The sequence below is a fragment of the Odocoileus virginianus genome, chromosome 20, assembly GCF_023699985.2.
Source record: "Odocoileus virginianus isolate 20LAN1187 ecotype Illinois chromosome 20, Ovbor_1.2, whole genome shotgun sequence".
Taxonomy (NCBI): Eukaryota; Metazoa; Chordata; class Mammalia; order Artiodactyla; family Cervidae; genus Odocoileus; species Odocoileus virginianus.
In genome coordinates this window covers 12,441,567-12,455,151 of record NC_069693.1, presented here as the reverse complement: position 1 = coordinate 12,455,151, position 13,585 = coordinate 12,441,567, and the positions used below count along the sequence as shown (strand labels likewise).

The following is a 13,585-nucleotide window of genomic DNA, read 5'->3' as shown; positions in this document are numbered from 1 at the left end:
CATTGTTTATTGAGTAATTATTATCTACCAGTCACTGTTTAAGTACTTCACGTGTATTGTCTCATCTCATATTCACAGGAACTCTATAAGGTAGGTAAACTATGATTATCCTCATTTTACAAAGGATGAAATTGAGGACAGGTGGCTCAAATAGGTTTCTGGCTCTGTCCACCCCAGGATGATAGTGTCTGAAGTCAGAGTTGGATATTCTCTTCAGGTAGACAGGATTTGCATCCCACTCATTGCTTACCTGTTTTGTGACCTACAACAAATTACTGAATTTCTCTAGTTCTTAGTTTCCAGAGTTAAAAAATGAAAGTAATGACGATACCTTACTTCATAGAATTGTTATAAGGCTTAAATAGTTAATATGTATATAGTACTTAGAACAAGGGCTTCCCTGGTGGCTCACATGGTAAAGAATCTGTCCACAATGCAGGAGACCAGGGTTGATCCCTGGGTTGGGAAGATCCCCTGGAGGAGGAAATGGCAGCCCACTCCAGTATTCTTACCTGGAGAATTTCATGGACAAAGGAGCTTGGCAGCCTACAGTCCATGGTATCACAAAGAGTCGGACACGACTGAGTGACTAACACACAAACACACACTTAGAACAATGCCCTGTATATGAAAGTGCTCAGTTTCAGCAGAAAAAAAAAATAAAGCTCACATCAGCCAAGACTCTAAAGATGTAAGTGGCATTACCTTAGCTCAAGTTGGCTTAATAAAAAAAGAATTAATTGCCTCATGTTACTGTAAAGTCCAGAACTAGGATGGTTCCTAGATAGACCTAGTTGCATCCAGAAGTTCAAACAGTCTTCCCAGTAATCACCCCATTTCTCCACTGACTTAACTTCATCCTCAGCTGGTTTCTGCTTTGTGACAACAAAATGGCCCTTAGCAACCCCAGATTTGAACTCACATCCTTAGCAGTCTCAGTGGAAAGAGAACTCTTTACTGAGAGCCCCAGTTTGAAAAGTTTCTTCTCTGAGCTAAGTGTGAGATGGTGACAGAAGATCCTCAGAGACGTGTTTAGGTGAGTGATGCTCTTAAAGATTCTCTTGCTTGCTGAACCAGATAGAACTGTGATTCCATCCTTTGACCTTTGAGTGTTGATGGTAGTCCCCTCCTCACTGTTGCCCAGCTCCATTCATTTCTCTTCTCTATGATTGTTTGGATCCAGAGATTGTTTATGACTAGTCTGACCCCACCAGACTTGACTTTGGGATCTCACTGGGAGAAACAGAGCTTCCCTGGTAGCTCAGCTGATAAAGAGTCCGCCTGCAATGTGGGAGGACACGACTGAAGTGACTTAGCAGCAGCAGCAGCAATGCAGGAGACCTGGGTTTGATCCCTGGGTTAGGAAGATCCCCTGGAGAAGGGAATAGCCTCCTACTCCAGTATTCTGGCCTGGAGAATTCCATAGACTGTATAGTCCATGGGTCTAGACATGACTGAGCGATTTTCACTTGGGAGAAACAGGAATGAGATGACTGACTTGGTTTGGTTATAGTCTTGGGGTAGTAGAATCCAGGACTACTGGTGTTCAGTTCCCTACCTCAACTTTGGGTTTCCAGTACTCAGAGCTTTAGAAGAGGGTTAAATAGGTTTCTGTGAGTAAGTTTTGTTTTGTTTGTTTTAGGGTAAATTTGTTCAATAGAGTCTGCTTGAGGGCAACAGAACAACATTATTATATAGAGTATGCACATCTCAAATGTCTGCAGCAATCAAACAGTTTATGAAGGCACTTTTTAGGTACTGGAGATACAGCAGTGAATGAAATAGGCAAGGTCTTAGAGCTCTTGGATCTTGTATTCTGATGGAAGGAAGATATATGAACAAGTCAGATAGTGATGTGCTAGGAAGGAATTAAAACAGATTGAACGGGGTAGGGAGTTGTCCACTGTACACAGGGTGGTCAGAATTGGCCTTTTTGAGGAAATGACAGTTGAACCCGATAACCTGAAAGATGAGAAGGCACCAGTTGTGGGAGGATCTGAGATTTGGGCCTTCTAATCTAATCGTTGTTACATGTGAAGAAAAGACTGCTGCAAGATAGGGAAATTTTAACAGTCTGTTATGTTCCAGGCACTGTGCTAGAAATTGAATATATAACAGTGAATAATACAGCCACAGTCTTCCTTCCCCTCATGGATCTTCCAGTCTAGGTGTTTCTGGAAGAGCTATAGCCTTAGAAGAAACACTTTTTGACAATGATATCAAACCAAAGACTCCTTCCTACTGGGGAGATGAGGAAGATTGGGGCACACATGAACCCAGATCTAATTGATGAAAAGGAACCAGCCATATGATGACCTGGGGAAGGACATTTCAGGTAGAGGAATCAGCCAGCACAAAATCCCTGAGATGTGTAAGGAGATCAGTGTGGCTGAAGCATAAGTGAGGCAGAAGAGGCAGGGGCTTGGAGTGGTTCATAGAGGCCAGATTATCTGGGGCCTTGTGGGCCATGGTAAGGAATTTGCATTTTTACTTACAAGCATTTGGAAGCTCTTACAGGATTTCTAAAGCAAGACAGTAACATGATTTTAAAGTTAAAGTAACATGTTTTTAAAGAAAATTTGGTTTCTGCAAGGAAAATGGGCAAGAATGGAAACAGGAGGCAATACATTCATCCAGATGAGAAAGGACGATGACTTGAATATGGTGATAGTAGTAAAAATGGAGATACAGATACATGTTTCGTGTTGAGCAAACAGTTGATGGTGGGATTAGAGAAAGGAATCCAGGATGATGATACTAGCTAACATCTCTGTGAGGGTATTTATGCCTCACAACTCTGTGAGAGTAGGTGCTATTATTAAACCCATGTTACAGATGAGAAAACAAGCACAACAAGGTAAAATCACTTACTCCAAATTATGCAAGTTTCCCATAGCTCCCCAGGCTGTGTTATCTTCCAGGAGGCCCTTCCTGGCTTTTCCCCTCCTCTCCTTCCCTCCTCCAGGACCATTCATACAAAAGCCACAGTCTTCGTTGAGGCAATAATATATATATATATAGTATATGTATTTTAGGAGTTTCTAGAAGTTGGGCTCCCTTGGCTTCTCACATTATCCTATTCTTCTCCAGTTGAGATAGTGAATTAACCATAGGTAACTAGCCTATTACTTTATTCATGAAATGAACAAGTTCCTCCAGGGCCTACATGGATGTTCTACGAGGGCTAGGGATAGGTGGGAAGGCTAATAGGACCCCTCATTTGTCCAGAGATGTTGGCATTAAAGAGTGTACACTTTGGTCAAACTTTCTAGGCAGTAGAAGGGAACATACGGGAGGCTGTAGCATTATACACAGAAACAAGCAAGAACTCTAAAACCAGACTGCTTGGCCTTAAAAATCTCAGCTTAGCTGTGTAATCTTGGGTAGGTGACTTAATCTTCTCTGTGTGCCTGTGTCTTCATCTGTAAAATAAGAATATGTATATATATGTTTATAGTTTTTGAGATCATACAAGCCCATCAGTGGAAAGCTATTAGCATAAGGCCTGGCACATAATACAATATGTGATATGTGAAGACATGTGAAACATCATTCTAGGTATCTTATATACATTGTTTCATTTCATTCTTACAACAAGCTTCACTGAGAAAGAAACAGTTACTTGTGGAAGATCAGCATGGCAAGTTAGTGTCAGTAGGAGAGCTCTGGTTCAGCCAGGTCTGACTGACTGTGCTGTGCTACTTCTGAGAGAGGATAGCTGACCTCCAGAGGAGCTTCCTGTATGAGGGCTGCTTTTCACTGTTTGGAGAAAGAGCCAATGACTAGTTTTTCCTGGAACATCTTAGCCAGTTTTTTACTCCATTTCCCACCTTCCAGGGTTGGAAGATGTTCCTGAAGGTTCCTTGGTCTCTTAGAGACCAAATATGGTAGCCATATTGTTGGATTATTTGAAGGACTTAACCAGAGGGGTTCCCTCTAGTGTCTTTTCTCAAAGACAGGGAGTCATTTTTGGTCACCTAAGCATAAAGATCATGGCATCTGGTCCCATCACCTCATGGAAATAGATGGGGAGACAGTGGAAACAGTGTCAGACTTTATTTTGGGGGGCTCCAAAATCACTGCAGATGGTGACTGCAGCCATGAAATTAAAAGATGCTCACTCCTTGGAAGGAAAGTTATGACCAACCTAGATAGCATATTAAGCAGAGACATTACTTTGCCAACAAAGGTCCGTCTGGTCAAGGCTGTGGTTTTTCCAGTGGTCATGTATGGATGTGAGAGTTGGACTGTGAAGAAAGCTGAGTGCCGAAAAATTGATGTGTTTGAGCTGTGGTGTTGGAGAAGACTCTTGAGAGTCCCTTGGACTGCAAGGAGATCCAACCAGTCCATCCTAAAGGAGATCAGTCCTGGGTGTTCATTGGAAGGACTGATGCTGAAGCTGAAACTCCAGTACTTTGGCCACCTCATGCAAAGAGTTGACTCATTGGAAAAGACCCTGATGCTGGGACGGATTGGAGGCAGGAGGAGAAGGGGACAACAGAGGATGAGATGGCTGGATGGCATCACCGACTTGATGGGCATGGGTTTGGGTAGACTCTGGGAGTTGGTGATGGACAGGGAAGCCTGGTGTGCTGCAATTCATGGGGTTGCAAAGAGTTGGACACAGCTGAGTGACTGAACTGAACTGAAGGATAAAGAGACCAGAGCAGTGGTGAATTCTCCTGTATGGGAACAGTCAAGGCTTAAAGTTGAAACGTTAAGTGGTAAAAACCCAAATCAGACTGGCCTCGGCCCAAAAGGAATTTGTAACGGGAAAGTCTGGGATGGGGAGGTGGGATGAGAGGCTTCCAGCTAGGTAGAGATAGGTCTTCTAACAATATGAACAAGTCTCTCTTTTCCCTCCACTTTTGACTTTGCTTTCATCTGTATTGGCTTCATTCTGAGATAGGCAGTCACTGTGAGGTAGCAGCAGTAGCAACCAGGAATATCAGGAGATATGTATAATCTGAGCAGCCCTAACCAAGAACTTACTTTCCCTAGTATTTACAACAGAGTCCAGGGAGGGCTTTCCATGGCCAAGTTTTATTTTATGTCTACTCTTGAATCCAAGAAGGACAGTTAATTCTTCAAAGGGAATTTAGGGGCCTGGTACCAGAAGATGGGTGTGGATGTTTGGCAGGCAAATCCACTGAATCCATCATAATAATTTGCTACCACAGTAATATGCCTTCAAATAGTCAGTGCTGATGCTTCTTCCCTGGCTAATCTCATCAAGCCAAGTCATCCTTTCTCACTATTGCCAAGCACCCAGGAGAGAAGCTGGAGGCCTTTGGCCCTTTGGACGTAGAAAGTCATCCCATCCTCATCTCCATTCACCATCCAGACCAAGCACCCAGCATTCTTCTTCTGTCTGAAACATAGGAACACTTCCTTTAGGGGTTATTTTTTACTTATGCATTTATTTTTATTGAAGTGTAGTCGATTTGCAGTGTTGTGTTAGTTTCTCATGTACAGCAAAGTGAATCAGCTATGTATATGTAGTGTTTTTCATGTTCTTTTCCATTATTGTTTATTACAAGATACTGAATATAGTTCCTGTGCTATACTGTAGGACTTTGTTTTATCTATTTTATATATAGTAGATTGTATCTGCTAATCCCAAACTCCTTATTTGTCCCTCCCCTAATAGTGACCGTTTGTTTCCTAAAGCCCCAGGGTTTCATGCTGTGTCTCCAAACCTTCCTTGGACACTAGGTCCTCTCTCCCCATCACGTTTCCTGAATGGTGGAGTGGCTTGAAGATGTAGGACCTTCTCTAGGCCCCTGAAAAGTAGCTGCTCAGTGGTGTCCAACTCTTTGCAACCCCATGGATTGTAGCCCCCCAGGCTCCTCCTGTCCATGAGATTTCCTAAGCAAGAATACTAGACTGGGTTACCATTTCCTTCTCCGGGGATCTTCTAGACCCAGAGGTCGAACCCCGGTCTCCCGCATTGCAGGCAGATTCTTTGCTGTCTGAGCCACCAGAGAGGCCCTTGAGAGGCATATGTATCAGACTTTTGATCTTTTCCCAGTTTGTGTCTATCTGGCCTGAGCCACAGGCTTTGTTTGTTCTATATAGGGTTCATGGTTGCTGTTTTAATATGAATTCATTTCCAACATTTAAAAATAGGGGAATTTTAATTTAAAAATCTAGATTTCTGGCTCCTCTTAAAAAAAAAAAATCTAACAACACTGGACCCAAATTCCTACATGGCAGCAGTTGATTAGAGCTCAATAGTAAATTTTCCCTTTAGACAGTGTGTGTGCTTTTCAGCTCACCATAGCCCTCACTGGCCTGCTCCATTCAAAATCTGGCCTTGTAAGCATCATATTTGAGATCCTACTGTGTCCCAAGGCTTTGCTTCTAGCATTTGGCTTTGGGAAGAAGCTGGATTAATGTTCAGTCAACAGTTTCATTTCGGGGGCATGGTACTGTTACTTAGGAAAAGTAGCCACCCAGTGAAAGTGTTTATAGGAAAGAGTGCACAGCTTAGGTCTGTTTGTGAATTTGGTCATCTTTTTGCTGTAAACACTGTTGGCATAGCAAACCTCCCATCACAAATGTTCCCTCTGAAATAGTAACATGTCCTTCTATCTTATGAGTTGCCACCCAGTGAAGGAATCCCTCCCACTCCCAAGGGATGTTCATCCAGCCTCTGCTTGACCACTTCCAGCAGCCAGGGAGCTTATTACCTCCTCACATGGCAGCCAGTTCCATTCTTGGACAGATACATTATTTTAAAATTCTTCCTTATGTTGAGGCAGCTGCTGTCTCTTTAGGACTGAAAGCCACAAAATACTGGAGCCGGGAAGAGAAACTGACTTTTTCAGGCATATGAACTACCACTCATCTGTCCGGTGTCCAGGGCAAACATTGATAATCAATCACAGCACTCATTCTCCATGAGCCAGAAAGTAGAATGCTGCCTTAGATTTCTTTAAAATTAAATTTATTTTTAAAAATTACAAAAGTAATTTGTGTTCATGTGGAACTAGTGAAATAGCACAAAGTTATATGAAAAGAATATAACTAATTTCTCCTTCTCCCCAAGGTAACCAATGTGAACGGCACAGGGTGTATCATTCTACACATTTCTCTATATACATAGGTGCATAGGCATTCATATATAAGATATATAAGGGGTTTATATACAGCTCTTTTTTTTTTTCACTTTACAAAAATGACATCACTGAACATATTACTATGTACTTATGGACTAACCGTAACACTCTACATTGTAGTTAAAGATCAAACACTGCACTTAGCTAGAAGCACATTGTTTGTGTTGAGCTGTCAGAACCAAGCACATTTTTAATTACTACATAATATCCCCTTGTATGAGGTATTTTCCAATTTATTGATCATTTGCCACTGATGGATATTCCTATTGCTTCATTTCTTTTTTTTTTTTTTCTTTTCTGCTTCATTTCTTCAGGATCCTTCTCACCTCAGTGTTCCAGGCAACCACTACTGATCGATTGGAGTTAGCCTGTGAGTTAAACCCACTTGTCATGTCTGACCAGTCTAGCTCCTTATCTCACACATCCTAGAGAAGCTCAAAGATTAAAGTGACACAGTGGGGCAAGACTAGAACTGAATTTTCTTGAGTTTCAACATTTTTCATGTCTCAGGTTGCCTCTCACTTAGAGCCATCTATCCTGATTCTCCTCTGGAGTAAATAAACAACTCTTAATTCTTCTGTGTGCTACCCCTTCAGGTATTTCAAGTCAGTTATGCCATTCCTCCTGAGTCTTCTCTTCAGGGGAAATTTCCCCAGTGCCTTCAAATTTTTCTCTTAGGGCAAGGTTTCCAAATCACTTTACCATCCTTTTGATCATTCCTTCTATCATCTTTGCCCCAAGGGCTGTAGAAGTCCCAAGTGTGGCTTCCATGTTCACCTTCATTCATCCATTCATTCAGTAAGTATGTATTGAACACCTTCTAAGTGCTAGTCACTGTTCTGGGCCCTGGACAACTGTGTAGCTTGCAGTTGTTGGGAAGAGAGAAACAACAAACAAATAAGAAATCTGAGGGTGCCAAGCTATATAGAATAAATTCAGTAGAGTGACAGAAATTTCTTAGATTTGGATGATCAGGGAAGATCTCTCTAGGAAGTGACAGTGAGCTGAGACCTGAGTGACAAATAAAAGCAAGCCATAGATAGGTTGGGGAAAGCTGTGGATAAGTCCAAGTGAACAAGAACTTGGTACACCGTGAGGTTGGAGAGGCCACCAGAGTCTTGCAGGGAGCCCTCTAGGCATTTTATTTAAATGCAGTGAAAAGTCATTGGAGGATTTTAAGCCAGGGAGGCAATATTTGATTTGTCATTGGGTTGTTTGTTTGTTTTAATGTATGTATTTTTATTTTTGGCTGTGCTGGATCTACATTGCTGCTCGGGCTTTTCTCTAGTTGCAGGGAACAAGGACTACTCTCTAGTTGCGGTGCTTGGGCTTCTCATTGCAGTGGCTTCTCTTGTTGCAGAGCACAGGCTTTAGGGCCCGCGGGCTTCAGTAGTTTTGGCACGTAGGCTCAGTAGTTGCAGCTCATGGACTCTAAAGCACAGACTCAGTAGTTATGGCACCCAGGCTTAGTTGCTCTGTGGTGTATGGGATTTTCCTGGACCAGGGATCAAACCCATGTCACCTACATTGACAGGCAGATTCTTTACCACTGAGCCACTGGGGAAGCTCCTGATAGGTCGTTTAGAAAGATTTCTGGGAGGGTTGTTTAATTGGGAATAAGGTTTCATTTCCCCCCACATTTTCTCTCGCTTCTTGTATCTAAAGGGATCGACAGCCAGGCCAGTTTGCTTTGTTCAGGTGACCCATGAGGATCTGTGAGGTGAGTCACAGCCATTGTCAGGTGCACCTCACAGCTGTTCTCAGCAGGAGCTTGGACATTCAGGGAGATGGCAGTAGCTCCCTAAGACCTAGCCCAGCAGGTTCAATGAGTCTTTGTATGGAGTTCTCAGTCCTCTTGTCAGCCAGAGGGAGATGGAGCCAAATGTGGTTTGGGGATGGAGCCAAGGGCACTGGTTGCAGGAGAGACAGGGGAAATGTGAGTGGAGACCTAAGGCTTCAGAGTAGTGTCCAGAAACCAGTCAACTGAAGAATAAATCTGTTGTCTGCCCAGTCGACACAGCTCCTGTGTGGTTCCTGCCTAAGAAAGGAATTTGGACATTTTCTTGCTTTGGAGTTTTTAACATTTGATGTATCCCCTTCTCAGGTTAGTATCCTCTTGGCTTTTAGGAAAATGGATGACAAGCTGGCATCTCTGAATGCCAAGGGGGCATCCCAATCCAGCGGACTTGAGTCAGGAGTATCCTTAAGGGAATGAGGAAGAAGTCTGGGAGAGATTCACCTCAGATCAAGGGTAGATGGAATCTTAGAGATCAGAGTGGGAGAGCTGGGTTGGAGGCGATGAGATCCCCCCTGCCCCACCAGCATGTTAGAGATCTTTGAAAAGACCTCCTACCTTTGAAAAGGCATCCAGTTGCTGATCAGATAGCTGTCCATGTACCTGAGATCTCCACTGGGGTCACCACTCACCTGTATCCCAGCTTTGTGGGTCTTAGTTTGAAATAATACACAGACTCTGTAGTATCCTTTCAGCAGGCAAGCAGTGACTCTGCCCACCCCCAGAGGAGATGACCAGAGATGAGCAAGGTCAGGACATGTGCTCAGCATCACATGTCTGCTTAGTCATGTCACCTGGGGCCAGGTCTCCATTAATTCACATCTTTTGCCATAGTGTGCATTGTCTCCTATTTCCATCTAGAAAATCTTATCAACTTACTCTCAGCTTTAAATCCACTTCCTTTGGCCCTGTGACAGCCAAACATGAGGGGCAGCATCTTCTCCTTTGTCTGAGTCTCTTAAGTCCCAATCAAGATTGGAGGGAGAGTTGGCTTAGTACCTGGTATTGGCTTTGTCTTTCTCCCAGGAGCTCAGCAGAGTTGAGCTAAAGGGGAAGATGTGAGGCCTCCTTAACCCCTGAACCCACACTCACCAGACCAGTTCCAACCCCTTCTCTCTGACCCCCTTGCTTCCTTTTCCAGGAGCCTGGAGAGGCGTGGCTGGACCAAGACCTCCCCCGATGTGAGCAGGTGTCCTCTTCCCTGCATCACCCATTGCCACTACGCCAGGGAACGTCCTCAGGCCCTGGCCCTCAGGGTAGAGGTAACAGGAGCCCGGAGCCGAGACCATGTGACGGCGCTGGCCCTCGCCACCGCCGTCCCCCCCACCCTGGCCCCAGGCCTGGCACCATGATGTTCCGAGACCAGGTGGGCATCCTCGCTGGCTGGTTCAAAGGCTGGAATGAGTGTGAACAGACAGTGGCCCTGCTGTCACTTCTGAAGCGAGTCACCCGCACCCAGGCTCGCTTCCTGCAGCTCTGCCTGGAGCACTCACTGGCGGACTGCAATGACATTCACCTGCTGGAGTCAGAGGCCAACAGTGCTGGTGAGTCTCCATCCCCAGAGATGGGAGCAAAGCGAGAGGGAGAGATGGGATGGGAACAGATGTCAGGTGGCTGAGGAGGCCTCCCCAGCAATGGTGCTAAGAAATGTGGGTTCTAGGCTTGTTGGTAGGTGAGGAGTCCCTGACCTCTGTCTGAAGTCATCATCATGTCTCTTCTGGGGCTTTGCTGCCAGAAATCTTCAGACGTGAAATGGGACACTCCTGGGGGAGTGCAATGCAGACTGGAAACTACCCACAGCAGAGGAAGTATCACATAGGGCGGCTGACAAGAATAGACTGAACCCATTACCTATGAAAGGGGGATGGAATGTGAGCATTCATTCATTTCTCAAGCTCTAGGACATCAGAGCTAGGAGGGAATTTTAGAACTCTTCCAAAAATTGCAAGTCATGTTATTCTTTACCCCCTCAAAGGTAGGTTGCACCTTAAGACATACAGTTTCAAGAGAGTTTTGAATTTACATGTAGTCCATATCAGTATCCTGAACACTCAGTAAAGAAGTACTCTTTGTCATGAGGGTGACACTGGTGTGGGTGAGCAAGGCTTCTCTAGAACCTGTCCCTCAGACCCCAAGTGTAGATAGAAGTCAGTCCAGAGAACTATCTCACAGGGCACTGCTGAAGCCATTCAGGCCTTCTGGGTTCCCCAAGGCTGGATGGAGAGGTGTTGACCTTGGTGACAGGTGGGAGAGATGGAAACCAAAGTGAAATGAAAGTTGCTTAGTCATATCTGACTCTTTGCGACCCCATGGACTACACAGTCCATGGAATTCTCCAGGCCAGAATACTGGAGTGGGTTGCCTTTCCCTTCTCCAGGTGATCTTCCCAACCCAGGTCTCCCTCATTGCAGGCGGATTCTTTACCAGCTGAGCCACAAGGGAAGCCCATGGAAACCAAAGAGAGGGAGTATAGCTAGCTTTCAGCTAGCACCTGAAAGCTAGCTGGATGGGGGTAGTACCCAGGGACCCATGTAGAGTGTGCCCTAACCTTTCCACCTTCTTCCTCATGACAGCAGTTCAACCTGAGTCCCTGCAGCAAGCCAAGTAGTGACTTTACTTGTGTAGTAACTTTGAAAAGTATTCTTCATGACTCTAGAATCAGACTGTCTAGGTTTAAATCCCAGTTCTGTCACTTGCTTTATAATCAAGTAACTTTACCTTTCTGAGCCCTGGTTTCCTCACCTTTAAAATCAAGATGATAACTGTGCTTACCTTATAGGTTAGTTATGAACCCTGAGAACAGTGTCTGGCATGCAGTAAACACTCAGTAATGTTAATTGTTGTTTTTATTGTCAGTAACTTCGTTTAGCCCATATAACAACCCCTTGACATAGGTAATGTTGCTCTCCCCTTTTTATAGGTGAGAAAAATCAGCATGGGATGCTAGGATTGGAATTTGGGGACCCCCCAGAGCTGCTTCCTCCTCTTTTCAGGCCTACCCACCTTAACAGTCACCTTTACTTTGAGTTTTAATTGTACAAATCACAGAAGTGCCATGGTTATAGGGAAAGTCAGTTCCTCAGGCCAGGAGTCACCAGCTTATGTTCCTGTCTCAGACAGTGAGCAGCAGGAACCCAGCTTGGCTGCAGCAGGCTCAGACCTCAGCTGTTTCACAGTTCTCCCATCCTCCCCACCAGGGAGGGTTCTTCTGTGCTCTAGGTCCAGGGCAAGGGATCTGTGGTTGTGCTATGGCTGTACCCCCAGCATAGGGGCTTCTTTGGGGCAGACCAATGTCTTAAGCAGCTTGGTCATGCATCCCCACCATCCCATTCTGAGCAGAGAGTTGGATGAGCACTGGGTGCCAATCCTGGCCATCTGTCAGAATCACTGGTTGCTTACTGCTGTTTATTTACTAGAGCATTTTTAGTTTTTGCTTTTGTTTTCAAAATTTGCAGTAAAATCAAACCATATGAAAGATGAAAAGTGAGGTCTCCCAGACTTCCACATTCCCAATTTGTATATGTTTTATGAGAGATTCTGTGCACATTGAAGCACATTCTGCACTTGAGTACATTCAAGTTCTCCTTCCAGCTTTTTCATTATTTTGATGGTTTTAGCACATAGAACAGAGCATCACACAATTTATTTGGGTTTTTTTTTTCTACTTAAAAATGGAACTTGAAGATCATTCCTTATTCAGCACATACACATATACCTCATTATTGTTAATGGCTGCTTGATAATAAGAATAGTAAAGTAACAGAGAGCCTGACCTGTGTATCAGGCAGTGCTTTACTTATATTATTCATAATCCTCACAGCAGCTCTGTAAGGAAGATCTTTTAACTCCCCCATTTACAAATGAAACAGCTCTGTCCCTTGCCCTGGATGGTACAACTGGTCAGAGTTAGAGCTGGAATTTGACTCTAAAGGTCTTGCTCTTAAAAGGAGTGCTGTATTGAGTACCCTTTAAGCATCTCTAGGATAAATTCCTAGAATTCTGTGGGACTGCTAGTTTGAAGTTATGTACATTTGAAATATCTGTTGTTACCACATTGCCCTTGGAAGACATGACATACCTTATACCAAGAACCTGAGACCAATCTCAGACAGTTGGCTTTAAGATGTTGTGGTTAATGCCTGTTCTTGATAATTACCTTGCAATGACTTGACTGGTGAATGAATATATGAGTCAAGGTCTTTATCCCCAGCCCCATGTCAGGTGGTAAGAATAAAACAAGTTGGTACTTAGGTGGATGGAGAGTTAGGGAAAACTTAGAGTGAGGGAAGAGAGGGCAGGCCATGGTGTGTTCCAGAGTCAGCAGGAAGCCTGCCAGGATTAGAGCAAAAACATGACTGGAGAGAGAGAGGTGATCACAGAGATCAGTCCTTTGGACCTTGAATGCCTCTTCCTAATAGGCATGGGGGCTCCAAGCCTGTGTTTGCTGTCTCACTCCCAACCTCATTGGTGAAGGAAGGAGCTGGCCCTGGACTTGGAGACCTGCCTTGTAGGAGGAGCTCTGCATCCTCTTGTCCATTATGGCTTTCCCATCCTGTTGTGTTTCCCAAATTTGCATCATCATCAGAATCATCTGATGGGGGAGAATGTGACCTAAAATCAGATTCCTGGGCCCCTGTCCCAGACCCACTGAATCAGAATCCTTAGAGGA

The 13,585-nt window shown here is 44.3% G+C and overlaps 1 protein-coding gene across 5 annotated transcripts in view; it reads left to right on the top strand.

The window, feature by feature from the left end:
• SAMD4B (sterile alpha motif domain containing 4B) overlaps positions 1–13,585 on the top strand; it is a 36,629-nt gene that overhangs the window by 3,865 nt on the left and 19,179 nt on the right. For 2 of the 5 annotated variants that reach the window (XM_070450900.1, XM_070450901.1), the window contains exons 2-3: positions 7,436–7,491; positions 10,058–10,460. In XM_070450900.1, coding sequence (XP_070307001.1) covers positions 10,265–10,460 — 196 coding nt within the window. In that variant the 5' untranslated portion in view covers positions 7,436–7,491; positions 10,058–10,264. Of the gene's footprint in view, positions 1–394; positions 1,037–7,435; positions 7,492–10,057; positions 10,461–13,585 lie in introns of those variants that run through there. The other 3 variants (XM_020889093.2, XM_070450902.1, XM_070450903.1) reach the window with 2 other exon arrangements.